This window comes from Bos indicus, chromosome 5, assembly GCF_029378745.1.
Source record: "Bos indicus isolate NIAB-ARS_2022 breed Sahiwal x Tharparkar chromosome 5, NIAB-ARS_B.indTharparkar_mat_pri_1.0, whole genome shotgun sequence".
NCBI lineage: Eukaryota > Metazoa > Chordata > Mammalia > Artiodactyla > Bovidae > Bos > Bos indicus.
In genome coordinates, this window is record NC_091764.1 from 465,431 (window position 1) to 489,650 (window position 24,220).

Here is a 24,220-nt window from a genome sequence, read left to right on the forward strand (position 1 = left end):
AGTGAGAGTATCATAGGCCTGTGGCTCAGAGTATACACTCACTTTCATGTCCTTTTAATGCAAAACAAACTTCTGAGATGCACAGCACTGTAGCATATCCCTGGCTCGAGAAGCAGTACTGACAAGGTGTGCATATATCACTCCTCTATACACAGACAGGCTTTCCGTTAACATTTACACTGCCGTCCTACCTTTACACCCCACGTTGAGAGGTTCTACTTGCAATGTGGAATTTGTAGAGGAAAGCACGTCACCATCCTCAGAAACAGTCTCGGATGACTAAGTTCAGTCATCCAGTTTGTTCACATAATTAATTTGTTCTTTTACCTACATGTAAACAATACTGTTTCACAATGTCCTTAAAATATGTATAAATACACCAAGTGTACAGAGGTGATAAATCTCTATCAAAACAAAAAAAGACATTTCTTAAAAGAAGAGATTTTTATCAAAAGGATAATTTTATCAACAGTGTTTCTAAATGATGTGTTCAAAGTAAACTTCTCTACAACAAAGGAAGATTTTCGATTTTACCACGATTCCTTTGACAAAGTATTTTTGACAAGGATAACATTTTTGAAAGTTCTTTTTTTTTTTTTTTTTTTACTATACCTTCTTCTTTTCATACGGTGTTTTCCTTGCAGGCTTAAAAGAACAAATGATTCTTTTCAGGCTAATATTAAATATTCAAAAATACAAACAATACCTAAACTTTTCTTTTTTATATAAACTCTTTGCATTGGCAAGTAATTATCTATAAAGCATGCAGAAATAAATAAGAGCAACATTAAAGGACACAGAAAATATATCAGTAATATTAATAAAGTATTAAAGTTAGATCCAAGGAAAAGGAAAAACATAAAGTTATTGCATTGTGTGATAGGAAACAGTATACCAGTGTTTTTTGCACCTGTTCTTTTCCATAAGAACTAACTTTTATGGCAGTACGACCTATCTGGGAGGTATTCCTTCAGTCCTTCTGAGAAAGAAATCCATTTGAATAACCAAGATATTAGCTTTTTGAGGACGTCTTATGCATCAGCCATGCATTATTAGAAGCACCTGACATGTCCTAAAGGCATTTTCATCCCCACAGTCATTCTGGGAGATAGGTATAGGAAGAAATGGAGCACACAAAGGCTGAGGAACTTGCCCAAGCCCATTCAGCATGTCACCAACAGACCCAGAATTCAAACCCAGGAAGTCTGGCTTCAACACTGCTCTTCCAAAATATGCTGAGAAAGTAATATTGAAAAGTCTTTTTAAGTAATATGACAGCAAATGAATCTTTAGTATTATTTCAGGTCTAGCTATGGCTATAAATAATGATTTCTGAATCTTAAAACATATTTCTCAAAAATTAAAAAGACTTCAGAGGTAGGCAAGCCTGAAAATCTACTGTCAATAAAGTTTTGTTTTTTGTAAAGAAATTCATCAATAGGCATTCATTCACCCATTCTGCTGTTTCACATACATCTGACATACATGTATTGAGCACACAATATGTGTTAATGACACACTTAGTAAAGGAAGCACGGGTTTTGTCATTTATATCTTTATCATGCAAAAGGAATAATTTGTGAAAGACTGCTAATAATGGTTTTCTATTGAATATAAACACAATCTGCCCCTTTTCCCTGGAATCTATAAACAACTATGAAGTTAATATGATGTGATGTTTCAGAGCACCTTACAAAATCATAGCTACTCATCATGTTACTATCAACTAGAATCACCAAGGAATGGCCATCATCATATCCTATTCAGTATAACCTAAGTGTTTGTAAATTCACAATTACGTAATTTTTTGAAAATCTATATATGATAGAATTAACTTAAGCAATCATCTGCATATTCCATTACATAGAAATATTACACTTCAGAACCAATGAACAAGCCCTTACCATAAACTATACATGAACAGAAGTAGTATGTACAATTAGTTCACGGTAATAGTTTAAAGATAATGTCATACAATCAATAAGCTTTCTAGTACTGGAAATGCAAACAAGACTAAACTAAATAAACAGGCCCCCTGCTGGCTCATTTCCAATAGCATGCTGCTGCTACTGCTAAGTCACTTCAGTCATGTCTGACTCTGGGTGACCTCATAGATGGCAGCTCACCAGGCTCCCCCGTCCCTGGGATTCTCCAGGCAAGAAAACTGGAGTGGGTTGCCATTTCCTTCTCCAATGCGTGAAAGTGAAAAGTGAAAGTGAAGTTGCTCAGTAGTGTCTGACTCCTAGCGACCCCATGGACTACAGACTACCAGGCTCCTCCGTCCATGGGATTTGCCAGGCAAGAGTACTGGAGTGATTGCCATTGCCTTCTCCCTCCAATAGCATACATACTCTAAAAGCTCCCTTAACATAAAACAAGTAACACCTGTGAACTCCACACTCCTCTTCAGTTACCATCCAGTTCTTCACTGCCTGTCCCAATAACATTCCCTACTGAATGTTACGTGTATTCATTACAGTCCAGCTTCCAAGGAGACTATTTACTGAAATGACTTCCAGCCAAAGGCACCGGTCCTCACCTAAACCTTCCAGCAGTGTTCATCCACTAGAGTTGAGCAATCTCTTGTCTTGGCCTGAGCACTGTATAATGCTGCTCTATTTCCAGAAGAAGTATTCAGTGCTAATATTTCTTCCCTTACAAACAAGGAATCTAGAGAATGTACCTGTCGTCACCCTGATCCACTTCCCTTAAAATGCTGTCATCATTCACGTGCAGCAGACCACCAGTCAGTGAATCGGTCTTCTCAAATATTGGTGCAGTCACACATTCTTCCGGTGTCCATTTGTCATCGTTCTTTTTCTTTACTTCCTTCCTGTGCACACCAGGATCGCTACTTTAAAAAGTCCACAAAAAGCCAATGTTTTCTAATAATTCAACTGATAAAAAATAAAAAAAACAACCAATTCTTATAAAATTCCAACTCTTACCCATCTTAAGTCATTGATTAATTCACAAGACAGTTATAGAGTACCAACCATATGCAAGAAAAAAAATTCTTCCTTCAAACACAGATATGATTATGACACAATATGATATATACAACTTGACATATGAAAGTGATAAGTGAAATAAGGAAGGATTTGCAGAAGAAGTGAAGAAAGGAGGTCATGAGAAACAGAAAAGGGAGAAAAATCATTCTACTTGGAGATTTGAATGTGAGCACAAACATCAGGCACAGGGCATCTGAGTTGTTTCCGAGGAACCTGGAAGGAAGAGCACAAAATACATGGAAGAATGTAGAGAGATGCATATGGAAAGACACTGAGAAGAACCTCAAGGGTGAGAGGTGATTCACGTGATTCAACAGCAACAACCTTTCATCTTGGGGGCTCGTCCGGGATCCTTCAGGACAAGGTAAGGATGCTTGGAGCTTTAGTTCTTTGTTCTCTTAGCAAACACGTTTTCTGCTGTGCTTTACTAACTCTACCGTGTGCTTGTGTGAATGAATGGCATGCCCTGCGTGAAGCAAGTAAGAAGCCCTGCTCTGCAGTTCCACGGTGATCTCATATGGCTTACGGCAGAAACCTGTCGGGGCATTATACCGACCTGCCAATGCCAAGAGGCACCCAATGTCTCCTTCGGGAACCGACCAGAAATGGGCAAAGCATGTGGACTGAACTCTCCTTTCTCGGTCAAACTTTTCGGTCTCTTTGACCATTTCATAACTCCTTGGGAATTAGAAGTACTAACCTAATCTATTGGATCATAGACTTTCAAGGGACTTGTGATCTATACTGTTACTGTGTACTGTGGCTTAGGTCCCAAACTTGGATTAGTAGCCAATAAAGCCTAGCCTCGCTAGGAATCGAAAGTTCGGAAGTTAGATGGAGCTCTAGCTCCCAGAACATCTCTGAGGTTAAAGGTTACTCAGATTGGGACTGCGATGGTTTTTTTTTTTTTTTTTTTCTTTGGTAACACCGGCTCTTAGTGGATCAGAGGAGGCTGTTATACTGGTGTGGTGATGCTTGGAAAGAACATCTCAGTTTTATGTTCGTGTCGGTCTTATCGTAGTCAGGAAATACTCAGGGTCGTGCACAGGCACTCAAGTGATGAATGTTTCCCACAGCGGTCTTAGCTTGGGAGGCATTCCAGAAGGTCACTCTGATTCACCCCGGGTGACATCAGAGGCAAGCAAGGTTAAAGGTGAAGAGCTGGACGTCAAGTAGGGATGCTATCACGTCTACCCCTGGTACATCCCCACCCCATGTCGGTGGTAGAACCGGGAGGGACGAGTACGGCACCTGCGTTGGTAAGGGACAGACTAAGTCTGACCAGGAAGGAAAAGCCTTTGGTGTAACGTCTGTCTACACCCCCATCTAGAGCAGGGAGGGACGCCTCCAGTAGAAAAAATGGCGCTGGTCGCTTTTTTCCTCTCTTACAGATGGGAGCTAACAATTCCAGCCTCACTCCTTTGAACTGTATCCTGAAAAACTGGGATAGATTTGATCCCCAGGGCTTAAAGAAGACACACCTGGTCTTCCGATGTAATACTGCATGGCCACGGTATCCATTGGAGGATGGCGAATGGTGGCCAGTTGGAGGGTCTCTTAAGTATAATACTGTTCTACAATTAGACCGGTTCTGTAAGGAACAAGGGAAATGGGTAGAAGTAGCATATGTGTTGCCCTTTTTCTCTCTGCGAAATATGCCAGACTTATGTCCTAAGGGTATAGATTTGGGCGTGAAACCTTCAGCTCCCTCCTGTCCTCTTACTCTGCCCCTGTACTGGGGACTCCAAACTGGGATTCAAACTGCCCACATGGAGGTCCAAACAACTACTGTCTCAGTACCACCTCAGACTACTCTGATTTCAGTAGAAACTCAGACCATCGAAGTAAGAGATGAGATGGAGGACAGGAGATAAAGAGAAGAGGAAAAACAGGTCTCTCCAATCTATCCCTGGGATCATATGCACAGAGCAGCCAGAGAGACTGAGGAACAGCCACACAAGCTGTTGCCTCTTTATGAAACACCCACAGGGAGAAATAATCAGTCTGTGAGAGTTAATAAGCCTTTTTCTTATCAAGAAATACAAAGAATCAAGGAGGATCTGGGAGACTATTTAGAGGACCCAGAAAAATATATTAGAGCTTTTAAAGGTGTTACTCTGCTTTATGACCTCCCTTGGAAGGATGTGATGTATATCTTGGGACAAACGCTGACTCCCAAGTCAAAGACTCAAGTTTTGGGAAAAGCGGTTGCTTATGGAGATGAATGGCTTGGTAATGAATCAGTAGGGAAGAGGGAGAACGAGATAGCGGCCCTCCCCACTGGGAATCAGGTGGTCCCAACTATAGAACCAGACTGGGACTACAACACAGCTAAAGGAAGATGGGATCAGAGTCATTTTGTTAGATGTATTCTTGAAGGACTTAGGCAGGCGCATTCTAAGCCTTTAAACTATGACAAATTGGCAGACATAGAACAGGAGAAGGAATCTCCTGGTAAATTCCTAGACAGACTGAGAGAAGGCCTTCGCAGATTCACTGAGATTGATCCCGAAAGTGAAGAGGGAAAAGTGATCTTAAAGGATAGATTTCTCACTCAGTCAGCTCCAGATATCTGCCCTAAGCTATTAAAACAGGCGTATGGACCAAATCAGTCTTTAGATACTCTGTTACAACTGGCTCAGACAGTCTATTATGGTAGGGAATATGAGGAAAAGAAAGGCAAAAAAAGACAAAGGAAAAGGCGGAAGCCTTCACCATGGCTATGAAAAACGTTCTTAAACAGCCTGAGAAAAATGCCCAAAGGGGCCCAGGTGAAAAGGGATGGGCTTGCTATTACTGTGGTAAGGAGGGGCACCCCAAGCGGGCCCTCAGGCATCTAAGCCGCCCCCGGCTCCATGTCCGATCTGCAAAGGACCACACTGGAAGAGAGACTGCCCCCAGAGGTGTAGGTCTCCGGGGTCAGACTCTCAAGACAATCACGACTGAAGGTGCCCGGGGGTCCCCACACAGGCTCCCGTCCTAATTACACCTGAGGAAGCCCGGGTATTAATAATTGTGGGGAGCCAATCCGTCGATTTCCTTTTAGATACTGGGGCAACTTATTCTGTGCTTACTGAAGCCCCTGGCCCACTTTCTTCCCCATCCACTTCCGTAATGGGACTGTCTGGACGAGCCAAAAGGTATTATTTCAGTTATTCTTTATCCTGCAACTGGGATTCTGTGCTGTTTTCACATGAGTTTCTGATCGTGCCAGAATCTTCCTCACCTGTTTTGGGAAGGGATATACTGAGCAAGGTCCATGCCTCTGTTTTCATGAATATGGAGCCCTCCCTTTCTCTCCCTAATTTAGTTGAACAAAATGTAAATCCTAGAGTATGGGCTGATGGAAAATCTGTGGGTCGAGCACAAAATGCTATTCCTGTAGTTGTTAAGCTCAAAGACCCACACGTACTTCCACATAAGAAGCAGTATCCACTGAAACCTAAAGTTAAGGAAGGGTTAAAATTCCCTCTAACAGTCCTTGCAACACTCCTATTTTGGGTATAAAGAAATTGAATGGTAAATGGAGACTAGTTTAAGATTTACGAATAATAAATGAGGCTGTAGTTCCTTTACACCCTGTGGTGCCTAATCCTTATACTCTATTGTCTGAAATTCCTGAACGGGCCAAATATTTCTCAGTAATTGATTTAAAGGATGCCTTCTATTCAGTGCCTTTGGTGGAAGAAAGCCAATTTCTATTTGCCTTTGAAGACCCTACACAGCCAGCTTCTCAGTTAACCTGGACAGTTTTGCCCCAGGGATTTCGTGACAGTCCTCACTTATTCGGACAAAGTTTGTCACGGGATCTACAAAACTTTAATAGATCTGAAGCAGTGGTGTTACAATATGTAGATGATATTTTGCTCTGTGCTGAGACAGAGGAAGCTTGTTCGCGAGCCTCAGAAGATTTCTTAAACTTTCTGGCAGACTGTGGTTACAAGGCATCAAGAGAAAAGGCTCAGCTTTGTCAACAATCGGTTAGATATCTGGGCCTAATCATATCATAAGGGACAAGGGCCATAGGTCTTGAGAGAATTAAGCCTATACTAAATCACCCCCTACCTATGACTTTAAGACAATTGAGAGGATTTGGGGGAATCACAGGTTACTGTGGCATTTGGATTCCGGGTTACGGGGAACTTGCCCGGCCTTTATATAAACTTATAGCTGAAACTCAGCAGGCCCAAACCGACAAACTGGTTTGGTCTCCAGAAACTCAAAAGGCTTTTAAGGTTCTTCAGACTGCTCTCCTGCAAGCTCCAGCTCTGAGCTTGCCCACAGGGCCAGAATTTAATTTGTTTGTCACTGAAAGAAAAGGTGTGGCATTGGGAGTTTTGACACAACCCCGAGGGCCTCACCAGCAACCTATTGCTTATCTAAGCAGAGAATTAGATGTAGTTTCACGTGGGTGGCCCCACTGCCTAAAAGTAATTGGGGCAGCAGCTTTATTAGCACCTGAAGCTTTAAAAATAATTAATGGACAAAATCTTACTGTACTGACTTCTCATGATGTGAGTGGAATCTTAAATTCTAAGGTTAATATTTGGACGACAGACAGTAGGCTTCTTAAGTATCAGTCATTGTTGTTAGAAGGACCAGTAAATAAGCTTAAAGTTTGTGGAAATTTAAATCCTGCCACTTTCCTTCCTGAGAAGGAAAATGAAACACCTGATCACGATTGTTCTCAATTCCTGACTTTGAACTATGCAGCTCGGGAGGATCTAAAGGATACCCGATTAGACAATCCTGACATGGAAATATTTACAGATGGCAGTTCTTTTGTTCGGGATGGAAAGCGTAAAGCGGGTTACGCAGTGGTGACTGCTGAACAGGTCTTGGAAGCAAAATCTCTCCCCCAGGAAACCAGTGCTCAGTTAGCGGAGCTTGTGGCCCTGACCTGAGCTCTAGAGTTAAGCAAAGGGCAGTGGATGGGCCTGATAATCTATGTGAGCTTACCTCTGCTGACTCCAAATATCCTGAGTCTGCCATTGGATCCTCAAGACAATGTCTTCCTGTCCTGGGCTCACTCCTATGCTACATTCCACAATCGGTCTAACTGCTGGGTCTGCGGAGCACTCCCCTCTTTGTCAGTGAAAGGCTTCCCGTGGTGGACATCCCCACTTCAAGGAAAAGACTTTCTCCAAGTCTGTAAGTACCTTCGACAACAATCACATGCGATGCCTCTTCTTCATCTGATGACATCTACCAACCCTAAAATGGACTGGTGCAACATTTTGCCCTTTAACTATGGACATAATATGACTTTTAATTATGATTCTGAATGTTGTGTTTTTGCCGTTTGCTCTCTGCATCTGTAATTGTATAACTGGATTTGTTTCTAGCCGCATGAAAGCTTTTAAGTTACAAATAGTTGCTCAAACTCCTGCTACTGCTGTAGCTTCCTCCAGCTACTATTTGGGGTCCCTGGATCAGATATCCTCAATATGAGGATTAGGAGAATATGTTGCCTCACCAATTTAGGGACAACGCCCCTTGTCAGCTCGGAAGTAGTTATGGAATGAGAATGATGCCCCTTTTCCCTAGGCAACATAATTCTCCTAAAAGAAAAGCGGGGAATGAGAGAGTCATTTCCTAGGCAGGTTGATAGGCAGTCTAGGGGTCCCCAAGGAGAGAGGGGTCTGGAATTCTGAAGGAGGAAGAAAGGACAAACTTTTTTTTCTTTCTCCACATTCCTTAGGATTATATAACAATAATGTATCCTGCCTAAGGACAGTCTTGGATTCAACTTTCTGTTATCTTAAAATGTTAATTATGGGAGTAGACCTGGTCTTTACAAGGATGTATCTTGCCTGAGGACAGTGTTATCTTAAAATGTAAATTACGGGAGTAGGTCTGATGAGGTCTTTACAACCTCCAGATATTCTTTGGTTATATAACTTCATTGTTAACACTAGCAAGTGGGTACTCTTTCTGCCCCCTTCTGATGCCTATGTCAGAAGCTTTCTCTATCTCCTTTATATTTTAATAAAACTTTATTACACAAAAGCTCTGAGCAATCAAGCCTTGTCTCTGGCCCCGGATTGAATTCTTCTCCTCCGGGGGCCAAGAATCCCGGTGTATTTGCGTGATTCAACAACAGCCTTTCAAGGGCTACCCTGAAAACCTGGAGTCCACTGGCTAAGCACCTTGACTCTTAGACATGGGAGTCATAAATAGATTTACACTATATTTTTTGTTTTCTTTCTAAATACAATAATGGTGAATTTAGGGACTTCCCTGGTGGTCCAGTGCTTAGGAGTCCACCTACCAATAAAGGGGGAAGGCGTTCCATTCCTGGTCAGGGAAGATCCCGCATGCCAGGGTGCAACTAAACCGTGCTCCACAGCTACTGAAGCCAGCACCCTAGCGCCCACTCTCAGCATCAAGAGAAGCCACCACACTGAGAAGCACAAGCACTGCGGCGGCAAAGACCCAACGCAGCCAAAAATAAATGAAAAAGAGAATTCACAGAAAAAAGCCACACTTAATTTAGGAGGTATTTTAAATGACATGAGGCACATATACCATGAAAGAAGAAACCAAGGAAATATTTGGCCAGGAGAGGAGAGCTCACTTTTAAACCACCCACATGATGCGGCGACAGCAGCATCACAGCTCAAAGACCGATGCCTCATCAGTTCTCCCACCGCCATCAGCAATTTGGTCTCCCTTCATGGACATACTCAAAGTGCTAAGAGAGAAAAACCTGCCAGCCAAGAGTACTCTTCCCAGAAAAGTTGTCTTTCAGAAATGAAAGAGAAATAAAAACTGTCCCAAAGCAAACCTGATGGAGTTCATCACCACTAGTCCTGCCTCATGAGAAATGCTGAAAGAAGTCTCAAACTGAAATGAAAGGACGTTCATCAGTGACAAAACAAATTTAAATATACAACCCACTGATTAAGGCAAATATGCAGTCAAATCCAGAATACTCTAATATGTAACATGGTGGTATGTTAACAAAGGAACTCTATAATAAGGCTAAAGAACAAGAGTATTAAAAATAACTATATCTCTAGTAAAATATAAGATTTGTACATCACAAACATTAGCTCAAGTTAGAAATTATTTTACAGGAACATAACAAGGGACATGCTGTTAAATATTGATATAGGATTACTTATCAGAACCCTCATTCTGCATAGCAGGAAACTCCTGGTTGCTGTTTCCTCCACTCTTTCTCTGCTGAAACAATCCACTCTCATCAGCAGCATAGCACATGTTCTCTGATACTTCCACTTCACTACCTTTGTGCTTCTTTTCTTCTTCAACCTTTAATGGAAGTTTGACACTAAGAATAATTGCTATGTATTGATTATAAAGATCTTTGCTTTCAATTTTATTATTTGACTCAGTGCTCACCCTGAATTTAAGTGATAAAAATATTTTTGTGTTTATTTTAATTTTATCACTTACAAGTCACTGAAATTTTTTTAAAATCCGCTCCTTTCTGTTTGAGGAAAAGAAACAAAATTCCCCAAAATTTCAAAAATGGCTTTCTTAATAAGATGCAATTATTCATATTCAGTCTTCTCCATCTGACTGGCAGAAACAGAGAAATAAAAAGACAAAGACACAAAATCTGTCCTCTTTGGTCTTTACTACCTGGATTTTCCATTAAACAGCCGGATGTAGATGATGTGACACCTTTGCGCCTCAGAAAGGAAACATTCTTCTCTCTGCACTAAAGCTATTCTTTCCCCTCTGCCCTTTACAATTCTTTTTTCACTTGGATCCGGGAGATAGCAAAAAAGTGATGGTGTTTACTAAATTAAATGAACTAGAGTTTACTAAAACACAAGGAGCAGAATGAAACTGAGGAGTTGTTAGTGTGGAATTCTGGAATATAAGTAATGCTTCCCAAGTCCACATTCAATAACCATCAAACCTTACAGCTAGAGGGTATAGAAATAATTACCTAGTAGTTCCCCAATATTTACCAAAAACAGCAATAAAATTTAAAAAAAAAAATGTTCAAGGTTTTGTTTAAGGCCCCTAAACTGGCACTCCCTAGCATTTTATGGCACCAAAAGAGATGATACAATTCTGGAACGTTGAATGTTATATATTATCAAATGAATTCATCAGATTAATCAGATAAGTTAAAAGCGTGAGTTTGGCACAGAAACTCAATGCCTTAGTTGGGGGTAGGGCTCATCTCCTTTTTTTTTTTTTTTTTTTAATATAGGAGAATACATAGAGTTTTTTGTTTATTTATTTTTTTCTCTTTTTGTCTGTTGTTCAAACTCAGTCAAAGCACCTCTTACACAAAAGAGCAAACAAACAATTTTAAAAACCTATTACTGAAGAAAGAACAATCTCACAGCATCTCAGAACTCAGTCTTCTCCTTTGTACATAAACACTTTTTTTTTTTCCTTTTTTTTCCTCAGGGTTTATACTACCTATGGGCTTCCCTGGTGGCTGAAATATTAAAGAATCCACCTTCAATGGGGGAGACCTGGGTTCGATCCCTGGGTTAGTAAGATCCTCTGGAGAAGGGAACAGCTAGCCACTCTGGTATTCTTTCTGGCCTGGGGAATTCCATGGGCAGAGGAGCCTGGCAGGCTATAGTCCAGGGGTTCACAACGAGTTGGACATGACTGAGCAACTTTCACACACACACACACACAATCTATGTAACAAAATCACACATGTCAAAACTTTCTACATTTTAGTAAACAACATAATGGAAAGGTCTGTCTCAAAAGAAACATCTGAGAGTGCTGATTAAAGCATACGTGGGAGCACACGTATTTGTTATTAAAAAGATCCTGAAGCAGCCATGCTGGAAATCTAAGTGCCCAGCGATTGCAGAAAGCAGAGAAGATCACACATATTCAACCACAATGAAGAGATTAGAGGGAACCCATGTTCATGTCCCATCTCTCAGTCAGTGCTTTCTTCCCATTCTATGGAAATATAACTTATATTTAACCCAACAGAGTTAAAGGGGGAAAAAAAAGACACAAAAACCTAGCTGATTATTCTTCTTAAGCAATTTCCTTGGTGCTTATTCTGGCTCAGACACCCACATGGTAAATAGCTAAATGAGTTTCCCAGTCCATATGAAGACTGACGGAGAAGAATTAGATATGAGAATTGATTGAAGGACAAAAGCCATGGAAATAGTTTCCTGAATCCCTGTTATTGAGATAATAATAGATTTCTACACAATTACCTTTTTGGATGATCCCGCTTTATTCATAAATGGAAAATCAAAATGGACCACATCATCAAGAAAGAGAAAAACCAAAGCAAGAGAAAATGAGAAACTCTTTTGGAAGTTAAATTTTCTTTTTCCAGAGCCAGCAACTCTACTTGAAACATGTCTATTTCATTCTTAAACCTCTGCATATCCTTCTCTAATTCTTCATTTACATACACTTCAGATGCGCTGTGACTATTAGGTGGAGAAGAATTCCCATTTTCTAACTCAGGTTCCATGCTTTTAATGTCACTAGCGCTGCAATTATCTGCATGCAGTGGCTTCTGGAACCAGTCCTGTATTGCTTTATTTTTCAGATCAGTATTTTAACAACAGCAAGGGGAAAGTGAATTTTTATTTGAATTCTATATTTCATCTTACCAGAGTAGACAAACCACAGACTAGAATGACATGCCTGTCCAATGTCTAATTTCTGATTAGTTTGATCTTGCCTTATATTTTGTGACATTTGCATATCAATCTCTTGGTCTTTCACTTCGAATATAGCTACCGGCTCCCCTACCTTTTTATTTTCTGTATCATTATAAAAACTCTCTTAAATTTTCATAAACACATGTGCAATGTCTAGTTAATAATTTTCAAAGTCTACTTTATTTTCAGGGAAAACAAAGCTTTGAAGATGACAGACAAGTCTATCCAAGGGATCCAGAGTTACAGACCACGGAAAAACATTTTTGAGACTGGGTTCTTTTTGTTCAGGAAATGCTTGGAATACTAGAGAGACAGATACTCCAAATGCATCTTTTTCTTCATAATCAGGTATATTATTTGTGAGATTAGGAGATATTTCCTTTAGGTTTGCTCCTTCTTTAGGGTTATCACATAGTGGATCTTCCTGAGGAGAAACGGTAATTTGGTATTCCTCACAAAATTTCACTGAACTTTCACTTTAACTCATTTGTGATGGGTGTTAACTTATGTTTCCATTCTAATTTGCCTTGGTTGATACACATTTTCTCATACAGTACTACACCAGATAACATACCTGTGCATAGTTATTCTCATCTTCATCAGGTTTTTCTTGTTCTTCCTCTGTTATCATTTCCAAGTATTGTTCTCTTGACAGATCTGCATGTTTAGTTAAAATTACTTAGAATGTTTAGATAAAAGACATAATCCTCATTTAACAGAGATCTAAAACATTGTATGAAACGACAGATTAAGTCAATCTTAATCCTCGGCTGAATATTTACTTCTTTAAGAACTACTTCCAATGACCTGAAAACTTCAACAAACCATTTGGGAAATACCAGATGTCACCAGGTTCAGTTCAGTTCAGTTCAGTTGCTCAGTCGTGTCCGACTCTGTGTGACCCCATGAATCACAGCACGCCAGGCCTGCCTGTCCATCTCCAACCCCCGGAGTTCACTCAGACTCACGTCCATAGAGTCAGTGATGCCATCCAGCCATCTCATCCTCTGTTGTCCCTTTCTCCTCCTGCCCCCAATCCCTCCCAGCATCAGAGTCTTTTCCAATGAGTTAACTCTTCGCATGAGGTGGCCCAAGTACTGGAGTTTCAGCTTTAGCATCATTCCTTCCAAAGAAATCCCAGGGCTGATCTCTTTCAGAATGGACTGGTTGGGTCTCCTTGCAGTCCAAGGGATTCTCAAGTGTCTTCTCCAACACCACAGTTCAAAAGCATCAATTCTTCAGCGCTCAGCTTTCTTCACAGTCCAACTCTCATGTCCACACGTGACCAATGGAAAAACCATAGCCTTGACTAGATGGACCTCTGTCAGCAAAGTAATGTCTGCTTTTCTTACAGGCACACAAACAGCTCAAAGATTCAGTCACAGATTGATCCAAACAGCAGTGAACAAAACAATCAGAAACCAAGCAAAATACAAGACAGACATATAAAGTCACCATACATTCTCTTCTCTACTTCCTAACAGGACCTTTTTAACAACATGCCAAGCATCAACTGCAACATTATTCATGGTTTACAAAATTCCCCTTACTTTTTAAGCTTTTATCAGTTCCTTCATCTGAAATGCTTCCCTCTACTCTTCCGACAAATTACTTTTCATCTTTTAAGGCTCAACCTGCTTTGTGAAGTTTTCTTTTATTACTGCCATCTTTCCCCTGATAAAGAGCTACGCTTTTCCTTGTAGCTCCCTTAGTACTTTAAAGATTTTACTAGTGTATCTTTCTAGATTTTCCTAGTGATAGATATAGATCTGAACTGTAAATTATTTCTTTACATGTCTATCCTTTTGGCTCCTAGACTGCAGAGGACAAGCTCTTAAAAGTCACCTTGGTATATACAGTGTGTTTTTTTTTTTTTTTTTTTTTAATTGAAGGATAACTGCTTTACAGAATTTTGTTGTTTTCTGTCAAACCTCAACATGAATCAGCCATAGGTACACATATATTGCTCCTTTTGAACCTCCTTCTCATCTCCCTCCCCATCCCACTCCTCTAGGTTGATACAGAGCCCCAGTGTCTCTTATTCAATAATTATTTCTTGGGTTTCTACTTAGTACTAGACACTGGAGTTTCACGAAAAATGTAGAAAAGGGTGTCAGGGATGGCTTTTCTACAGATAATGCCTGAATGCAGACTTACACAGTTCAAGGGAACAGAGGGCAGGAGAGGGAGAGCATTTCAGGCTGTAGCAAGATGGGGAGAGAAGCACACACACCACAGGGTAGATATATGTCCAAAGTGAAGGGATGGGACTGACGAAGGTCATGGTATCCAGTCCCATCACTTCTTGGCAAAGAGATGGGGAAACAATGAGAACAGAAACAGACTGTATTTTCTTGGGCTCCAAAATCAATGCAGATGGTGACTGTAGTCATGAAACTTAAGGACGCCTGCTCCTTGGAAGAAAAGATATGACAAACAGCGTATTAAAAAGCAGAGACGTTACTTGGCCAACAAAGGTCCATCTAGTCAAAGCAAAGCCTTTTCCAGTAGTCATGTATGGATATGAGAGTTGGACCAAAAAGAAGATTGAGCACCAAAAAACTGATGCTTTTCAACTGTGGTGTTCAGAAAGACTCATGACAGTCCTTTGGACTGCAAGGAGATCCAACCAGTGAATCCTAAACAAAATCAGTTCTGAACATTCACTGGAAAAACTGACGCTGGCGCTGAAGCTTCAGTACTTTAGCCACCAGCTTCGAAGAGCTGACTCATTAGAAAAGACCCTGATGCCGGGAAAGGTTTAAGTAGGGAGGAGAAGGGAATGACAGAGGATGAGATGGTTGGATGGCATCACCGACTCCATGAACGTGAGTTGAGCAAGCACCAGGAGATGGTGAAGGACAGGGAAGCATGGTGTGCTGTGGTCCATGGGGCCACATAGAATCAGACACGACTGAGCGACTGAACAACAACAGGGACAAGTGATGAGGGCACCAGCAGTAGTTCAGAATTCTAGAGCAAAGGATTGAAAGGGCTAGAGACAGTCAGGCAGAAGTCAGATTATGAGAGCATCAATGGTGCTTTAAGAGATCTAGACATTAATGTGACTCAGAGTGCCTCATGGTCACGTGTGCTTTTGAGATTGGGGACTCTAAACACCACGGGAGGGAGGAATCTGAAGGGCATACGAATAACCGGAGGAAGGCAAATCTGAGGGCATTAATACTGAGCATAACAAGGTGATGCAGGCCTGAACTGAGGGAGTGTTTACAGAAATATTTAGGATATAAAACTTTCAGGGTACAGTACAGAATAAATCTTTAAGGATTTATTTATAAATATATAATAAATTTATTTATTTATAAATCTGAAGGATAAAATAACTGCTCGTTATTTTATAAAATGTATTGACTGAGAAGAAAATGATCAACATTAACTGACCAAAGTGGCTTCTATCTATTTTGTAGTTTTCCTATCTCACATCGTCCAGTGTGGAAGGGACTCGTGTAGGCATTTTTTTGATTTTGTTTTTCCTGGACCTACCAAGCTCATGGAGAGACAAGAGCAAAAGATCCAGTTGTATATATTAAAAGAAAAAAAGACAAACACATTGATTTTAGAGCCTGTAGTCACTACTCTAGGAGATAACTGAGAATATTCTGTAAATGCAAGGTGAGGATAAAAAAGAAAAAAGTACAGGAGTGAAAAAAGACAGAGTGGATGATTTTTTACTATAGTCCTGACCGTATGACTGATTAAGGGCACTAAATTAATTAGTATTTATGGACAACACATTCTTAGATGTGGTTACTCAATAGACTGGGCATCCTAGCAGAATCAGAATTGACTTTCTATATACTGCTTTTAAGTGATACACCACTCCTTTATGCCAACCTCCCTTGTGAACTCTTAATTCATTACAAATACTAAAACAAGTTGATATACTATGTGGACACAGCTGAGAAGAAGGTACTATGTAGCAAATTTCCCATGACTCCCATTCCCATTGGGAAAGCCAATTCTAAAAAATATGAAGTCACAGAAAACACAAGAAATATTTTAGTATTTGGTATCAGAGTGGCTTTTGCAGTTATACTAAATATAATCATGACTAACACTTATGAATTGACAGCCATATAAAAACATTGCTACGGTCATCCCAGTGCACTAAAAAAAAAAAAAAAAAATTGCACGAAGTCCCGTTTTGAGAAGGCAGTCTCTAGATGGCTACCTAGTCTCCCAACTAGTCCCAGAGTTCTAAACATAATCCTGCTACCCACTCTCAGGTGTATGCTAAACACCAGCCTGAACGAACTTACGTTTTCCTAACTCTCTTTGTTATTTATTGTATTACTATGGTCAGAGGGGCTTCCTTGGTGGTTCAGAGACTAAAGCGTCCGCCTGAATGCCAGAGACCTGGGTTCGATCCCAGGGTCAGGAAGACTCCCTGGAGAAGGAAATGGCAACCCACTCCATTATTCTTGCCTGGAGAATCCCATGGTTGGAGGAGCCTGGTAGACTATAGTCCATGGGGTCACAAAGAGTCAGATATGACTAAGCGACTTCACAACTTCACAAATGGTCAGAGGGAGAATACACACACCTTGCTAAGAGCTACTGATTGGCTGTAGGTTGCATAAAAGGAGTCAGCACAAGGTAGACTTTGCCACAGAATCTAATTTGGAACCTTCAGAAGGATGGTAAGGCCATGCCCAGGCTGAGACAGCTGAGTGCTCTGGGCTTCTGCATTACCTTCTTTGCTTCCTCTGTTTCCTGGAAGCTCCCACTTGCATAGCTGGCAGAGCAAGTAATTCCCTACCGGGAACACCGCTACAGTCTTTATCTTCATTTTATCAATTATGGTCTTCTGTCGAAATTCTGTGGATGCTGACTGATTTTTGGTCAGTGAATGGGACACCAACGCACACTGACCATCAACTTTCAAATGCCTGGCTCTTTGACAAGCCTCATTATTGAGGCTCAAAGCAGCAGAAGCCCAATTTGAAAAATGTGAAAACCAAGTCTCCATTTATTAGAATGTGAGAATACAACTCTGACTAACTTGTACAAAGTCTTTCTTCAGAGAATCAGTTCCATGCCCTCCTCTCCCATGAAACTCACTAGTCCTTCACAGCTTACGGTATCTCACATGTCACCGTCATTCATGAAGAGATGTAAACTACTGTGTCTTATTTCTTCTACTTTTTAATTGCCTAGTATTACTGATTTTGATTCACTCAACTTCTATTACATATTCTGTATTCCATAAGAACTTTACCAATAATTTTTTTCAACATCAGTTCAGTTCAGTTCAGTTCAGTGGCTCAGTCGTGTCTGACTCATTGCGATCTCATGAACTGCAGCACGCCAGGCCTCCCTATACATCACCAACTCCTGGAGTCTACCCAAACTCATGTCCATTGTGTCAGTGATGCCATCCAACCATCTCATCCTGTGTTGTCCCCTTCTCCTCCTGCCCTCAATCTTTCCCAATACATGGGTCTTTTCAAATGAGTCAGCTCTTTGCATCAGGTGGCCAAAATATTGGAGTTTCAGCTTCAACATCAGTCCTTTCAAAGAACACCCAAGACTGGTTTCCTTTAGGGTGGACTGGATGGATCTTGTTGCAGTCCAAGGGACTCTCAAGAGTCTTCTCTAAAACTACAGTTCGAGAGCATCAATTCTTCTGCGTTCAGCTTTCTTTACAATCCAACTCTCACATCCATACATGACTATTTTTCAACATACAAATATATTAAGAAAAATGTATATCTACCTTATTTTACACTTAATTATGCCTTATAATACTGTGTGCTCTAGAGACCATGGTTTTAAAAACACTTTAAATGAATGCTACTACTTTAATTAATGTTACAAACCTAGACAACATTAAAAAGCAAAGACATCACTTTGCTGACAAAGGTCCGTACAGCAAAAGACATGGTTTCTTCAGTAGTCATGTACAGATGTGAGAGTTGGACCATAAAGAAGGCTGAGCACCGAAGAACTGATGCTTTCAAAGAATGATGCTAGAGAAGACATCTGAGAGTCCCTTGGACAGCAAAGAGATCAAACCAGTCAATCCTAAGAGAAATCAATGATGAATATTCACTGGAAGGACTGATGCTGAAACTAAAGCTCCAATACTTTGGGCACCTGATGTGAAGAGCTGAATCACTGGAAAATACCCTAATGCTGGGAAAGATTGAGGGCAGGAGGAGAAGGAGACAGTAGAGGATGAGATGGTGGGATAGCATCACTGATGCAATGGATAGGAACGTGGGCAAACTCCGGGAGATGGTGAGGCACAGGTAGGCCTAGCGTGCTGCAGCCCATGGGCTCACAAAGAGTTGGACCCAACTTGGCAACTGAACACTACCACCAATGACAACTTTTTTAATTATAATGAGATGGTCTTTCCCCAGATTATCAATATCTTCAGAACTGATTTTTTAAGCCGTGGATAGACATAAACTTATATGAGACATGATAGTCTTGTGGGTGACCAATTGTTTCCACGTGAAAATAGGATAAGTCTAGAACCACACTGGATCCAAAGAGCACAGAGCACCATGAGGGAAGAATGAACACAACACAGAAATATTTGCTTAAAAAAAAAAGGAACTCTCAGCTCTAAATTTCTTAAGAGAAATCAAAGAAACAAGCAAGAAATGTAAAAGTGAAACTTTAAACCCCGTGTCAACACAAGGGTCCCTTTATCATTTCACATCCAACCATGCCAATGGTTTAAAATGGTGGTTCTGTAGTGTGCCCTGAGAATTCCTGAAGTCCAGAGACCCACTGGGCCAGGGGATCCAAGAGGTCAAAACTCTTTTCACAACAACTCTAAACGTTACTTCCATGCTCAATTATGTTCTGAGTGCACACAGGAGTTCTCCAGAGACAGGATATGTGATATCAGAACTCTAATGACGAATGGAATTAGCCATTATGATTGTGTGTGCCTGTATTTTTACCTTTTTTAGTTTTATTTTCCAGGAGTCTCTGGCTGAGGCAAGGGTTGGAGGTGGCCTGCTGCCTGGTCAGGGTCACTGAGTGTAGCAGTGCATGCATGGGACCTGTTGAAGGAGGTGCCATTATCTTCATTACCTCCTCCATAGTTTGGCCTCATCAAACAACAGGGAGGGAACACATCCCCACCCATCAACAGACAACTGGATTAAAGATTTACTGAGTATGACTCTGCCCATCAGAATAGGATCCAGTTTCCCCTTCAGTCAGTCTTTCCCATCAGGAAGTTTCCATAAGCCTCTTATCCTTATCCATCAGAGGGCAAGCAGACTGAAAACTCCAGTCACAGAAAACAAACCAAACTGATCACATGGACCACAGACTTGTCTAACTCTATGAAATTATGAGCGAGCCATGCCGTGAAGGGCCATCCAAGACAGACGGGTTATGCTGGAATGTTCTGACAAAATATGGTTCACTAGAGAAGGGAATGGCAAACCACTTCAGTATTCTTGGCTGGAGAACCCTATGAACAGTATGAAAAGGCAAAAAGATAGGACACTGAAAGATGAACTTCCCATCAGCAGGTCAGTAGGTGTCCAATATGCTACTAGAGGTCGGTGGAGAAATAAATCCAGAAAGAACGATGAGATGGAGCCAAAGCAAAAACAACACCTAGCTGTGGATGTGACTGGTGATGGGAGTCAAGTCCAAGGCTATAAAGAGCAATACTGTGTAGGAACCTGGAATGTTAGGTCCATTAATTAAGGCAAATTGGAAGCAGTCAATCAGGTGATGGCAAGAGTGAACATCGACATTTTAGGATCAGTGAACTAAAATGCACTGGTTTGTGGTTTAGGCCGTAAGTCCTGTCCGATACTTCTGACCCCATGGGCTATTTGTAGCTCGCCAGACTCCTCTGGTGATAGGATTTTCCAAGCAAGAATGCTGGAGTGGATTGCCATTTCCTTCCTCAGGAGATCTTTCTGACCCAGGCATCAAACTCGGGTTTCCTGCATGGTAGGTAGATTCTTTACCGACTGAACTACCAGGGAAGCCCCGAAATGGACTAGAATGGGTGAATTTAACTCAGATGACCATTATGTCTACTACTGTGGGCAAGAGTCCCTTAGAGCAAATGGTGTAGCCATCACAGTCAACAAGAGTCCCAAATGCAGTACTTGGATGCAATCTCAAAAATGACAGAATGATCTCTGTTCATTTCCAAAGCAAACCATTCAATATCACAATAATGCAAGTCTATGCTCTGACCAGTAATGCTGAACAAGCTGAAGTTAAACAGTTCTATGATGACATAGAAGACCTTCTAGAACTAACACCAAAAAAAGATGTTCTTTTCAATATAGGGGACTGGAATGTACAAGAAGGAATTCATGAGATACCTGGAATAACAGGTAAATTTGGCCTTGGAGTACAAAATGAAGCAGGACAAAGGTGAACAGAGCTTTGCCAAGAGAACGTACTGGTCATAACAAACACCCTCTTCCAAGAACACAAGAGAAGACTCTACACACAAACATCACCAGATGGGCAATGAAGAGATCAGACTGATTCTATTCTTTGTAGCCAAAGATGGAGATGCTCTATACAGTTAGCAAAAACAAGACTGGGAGCTGACTATGGCTCAGATCATGAACTCCTTATTGTCAAATTCATACTTAAATTGAAGAAAGTAGGGAAAACCACTAGACCATCCAGGTATGACCTAATCAAATCCTTTAGGGTTATACAGTGGATGTGACAAATAGATTCGAGGGATTAGTTTTGATAGACAGAGTGCCTGAAGAACTATGGATGGAGATTCGTGTCATTGTACAGGAGGCATCGATCAAGAACATCCCAGAGAAAAAGAAATGCAAAGAGGCAAAATGGTTGTCTGACGAGGCCTTACAAATAGCTAAGAAAAGAAGAGAAGCTAAAGGCAAGGGAGAACAGGAAAGATATACCCTTTTGAATGCAGAGTTCCAAAGAATAGCAAGGAGAGATAAGAAAGCCTTTCTCCGTGGTCAATGCAAAGAAATAGAGGAAAATAACAGAATGGGAAAGACTAGAGATCTCCTCAAGAGAGTAAGAGATACCAAGGGACCATTTCATGCTAAAATGGTCACAATAAATAGAGAAATAGTATTGACCTAACAGATGCAGAAGATATTAAGAAGAGGTGGTAAGAACACACACATAAAAACTATATAGAAAAGAGCTTCATGATCCAGATAAGCACGATGGTGTGATCCTTTACTTAGAGGCAGACATCCTGGAATGTGAAGTCCAGTGGGCCTTAGGAAGCATCACTACAAACAAAGCTAGTGGAGGTGATGGAATTGCAGTTGAGCTATTTCAAATCCTAACACATGACGCTATGAAAATGTTGCACTCAATATGCCAGCAAATCTGGAAATCTCAGCAGTGGCTACAAGACTGGAAATGGTCCGTTTTCATTCCAATCCCAACGAAAGGCAATGTCAAAGAATGCTCAAACTACCGCACAATTGTACTCATCTCACACACTAGCAAAGTAATACTCAAAATTCTCCAGGCCAGGCCTCAAAAGAACATGAAACGTGAACTTCCAGACATTCAAGCTGGATTTAGAAAAGGCAGAGGAACCAGAGATCAAACTGACAACATCCACTGGATCATGGAAAAAGCAAGAGAGTTCCAGAAGAACATCTACTTCTGCTTTATTGACCACCCCAAAGCTTTTAACTGTGTGGATCACAACAAACTGGAAAACACTTAAAGAGATGGGAATACCAGACCACTTGACTCAAGAAATCTGTATGCAGGTCAAGAAGCAACACTTAGAAATGGACATGGAACAACAGACTGATTCCAAATAGGGAAAGGAGTATGTCAAGGCTGTATATTGTCACCCTGCTTATTTAACTTATATGCAGAGTACATCATGCAAAATTCCAGGCTGGATGAAGCACAAGCTGAAATCAAGATAGCCGGAAGAAATATCAATAACCAAAGATATGCAGATGACACCACTCTTATAGCAGAAACCGAAGAAGAACTAAAGAGCCTTTGGATGAAAGTGAAAGAGGAGAGTGGAAAGATTGGTTTAAAAATTCAACATTCAAAAAACTCAGATCATGGCATCTGGTCCCATCCCTTCATGCAAATATATGGTGAAAGAATGGAAACAGTGACAGACTTTACATTTGGGGAGGCTCCAAAATCACTGCAAATGGTGACTGCACCCCTGAAATTAAAAGACGTTTGCTGCTTGGAAGAAAAGCTATGACTGACCTTGACAGCATATTAAAAAGCAGAGACATTACTTTGCCAACATCAGTCTGTCTCGTCCAAGCTATGGTTTTTCCAGTAGTCATGTATGGATGTAAGAGTTGGACTATACAGAAACTGCACAGCAAAGAATTGATGGTTTTGAATTGTAGCATTGGAGAGGACTCTTTAGAGTCCCTTGGAATGCAAGGATAGCCAACCACTCCATCCGAAGGGAATTCAGTCCTGAGTATTCATTGAAAGGACTGATGCTGAAGCTGAAACTCCAATACTTTGGGCACCTGATGTGAAGAACTGACTCACTGGAAAAGACCCTGATGCTGGCAAAGACTGAAGGTGGGAGGAGAAGCGGAAGACAGAGGATGATATGGTTGGATGGCATCACCAACTCGATGGACTTGAGTCTGAGTAAACTCCGGGAGTTCTGATGGACAGTGAAGCCTGGTGTGCTGCAGTCCATGGGGTCACAAAGAGTCGGGCACCACTGAACAACTGAACTCAACTGAACTCCCATATAGTAAACATCAATAGACATAAAAGTTCCTTGGAATTCTCAATAATTTTTAGAAGTATAATAGGATCCTAAAGCAAACAACTTTCAGAATCACTGTTTCAAAAGATTATGTCTATCCAATAGTCATTAAAGTATGATTACTTCCCCTACTTCTAATAATCAAAGACACCACAAACTCATACACACACACAAACACATGCACATACAAATACACACACACACACACACACACACAGCCTGCTCATCAAAACATCTGACTGGCCTACATTCATCTGTGTAACGATACTATAATAAAACAATTATAAGCTGAAATATAACTGACATATTAGCAGGTGAAGTTTTACTCTAGGGGAAGGTTAGAATTCAAACAAGCATTTTTGGACATTGGAAAAAACTTAGAGTCTAAAATTTAATCTCGGAGAGTTCCTGAGAAGTATAGAGATTCCAAACTGAGAACTTCAGAGTGTCGAAACATATACAGAAACATGTTGAGTTGAAGCTTACAATTTAAAAACTTGTTCTTATCCTTGTAAATATCTTTTGTTTCAAAACACAGGTATCAACAATAACATTTGCTTTATGTATGTCCAATTCTTCAATTAAATTTTCAAAGAAAATATTAGAAGTATGAAGACTGAGCATTTCAAATAGTTCAATGTCCCTCTTTCCAGAGTTAACTGTGCACTGCAAAATTAACCTGAACTGGATGTTTGTAAATCCTTCATTCTGTTTTATTAGGAACAGACTCCTTCGTTCTGACTGCTGGCTGAATGGGGTTTGGAAACAAGATGATTACTAAACAATGTACATAGGAGACGATCCACAGTTCAGAATTCAAGGTAAAATCA

The 24,220-nt window shown here is 40.7% G+C and overlaps 1 protein-coding gene across 9 annotated transcripts in view; it reads right to left on the reverse strand.

The window, feature by feature from the left end:
- Positions 1 to 24,220, reverse strand: part of LOC109558299 (ankyrin repeat domain-containing protein 26-like) — a 77,093-nt gene that overhangs the window by 7,137 nt on the left and 45,736 nt on the right. For 2 of the 9 annotated variants that reach the window (XM_070788809.1, XM_070788808.1), the window contains exon 13: positions 2,684 to 24,138. The exons of 1 other annotated variant lie outside the window; for it this stretch is intronic. In XM_070788809.1, the coding sequence (XP_070644910.1) occupies positions 24,094 to 24,138 (45 nt within the window). In that variant the 3' untranslated portion in view covers positions 2,684 to 24,093. Of the gene's footprint in view, positions 1 to 191; positions 24,206 to 24,220 lie in introns of those variants that run through there. 6 more of the 9 variants (XM_070788812.1, XM_070788811.1, XM_070788807.1 and 3 more) reach the window with 6 other exon arrangements.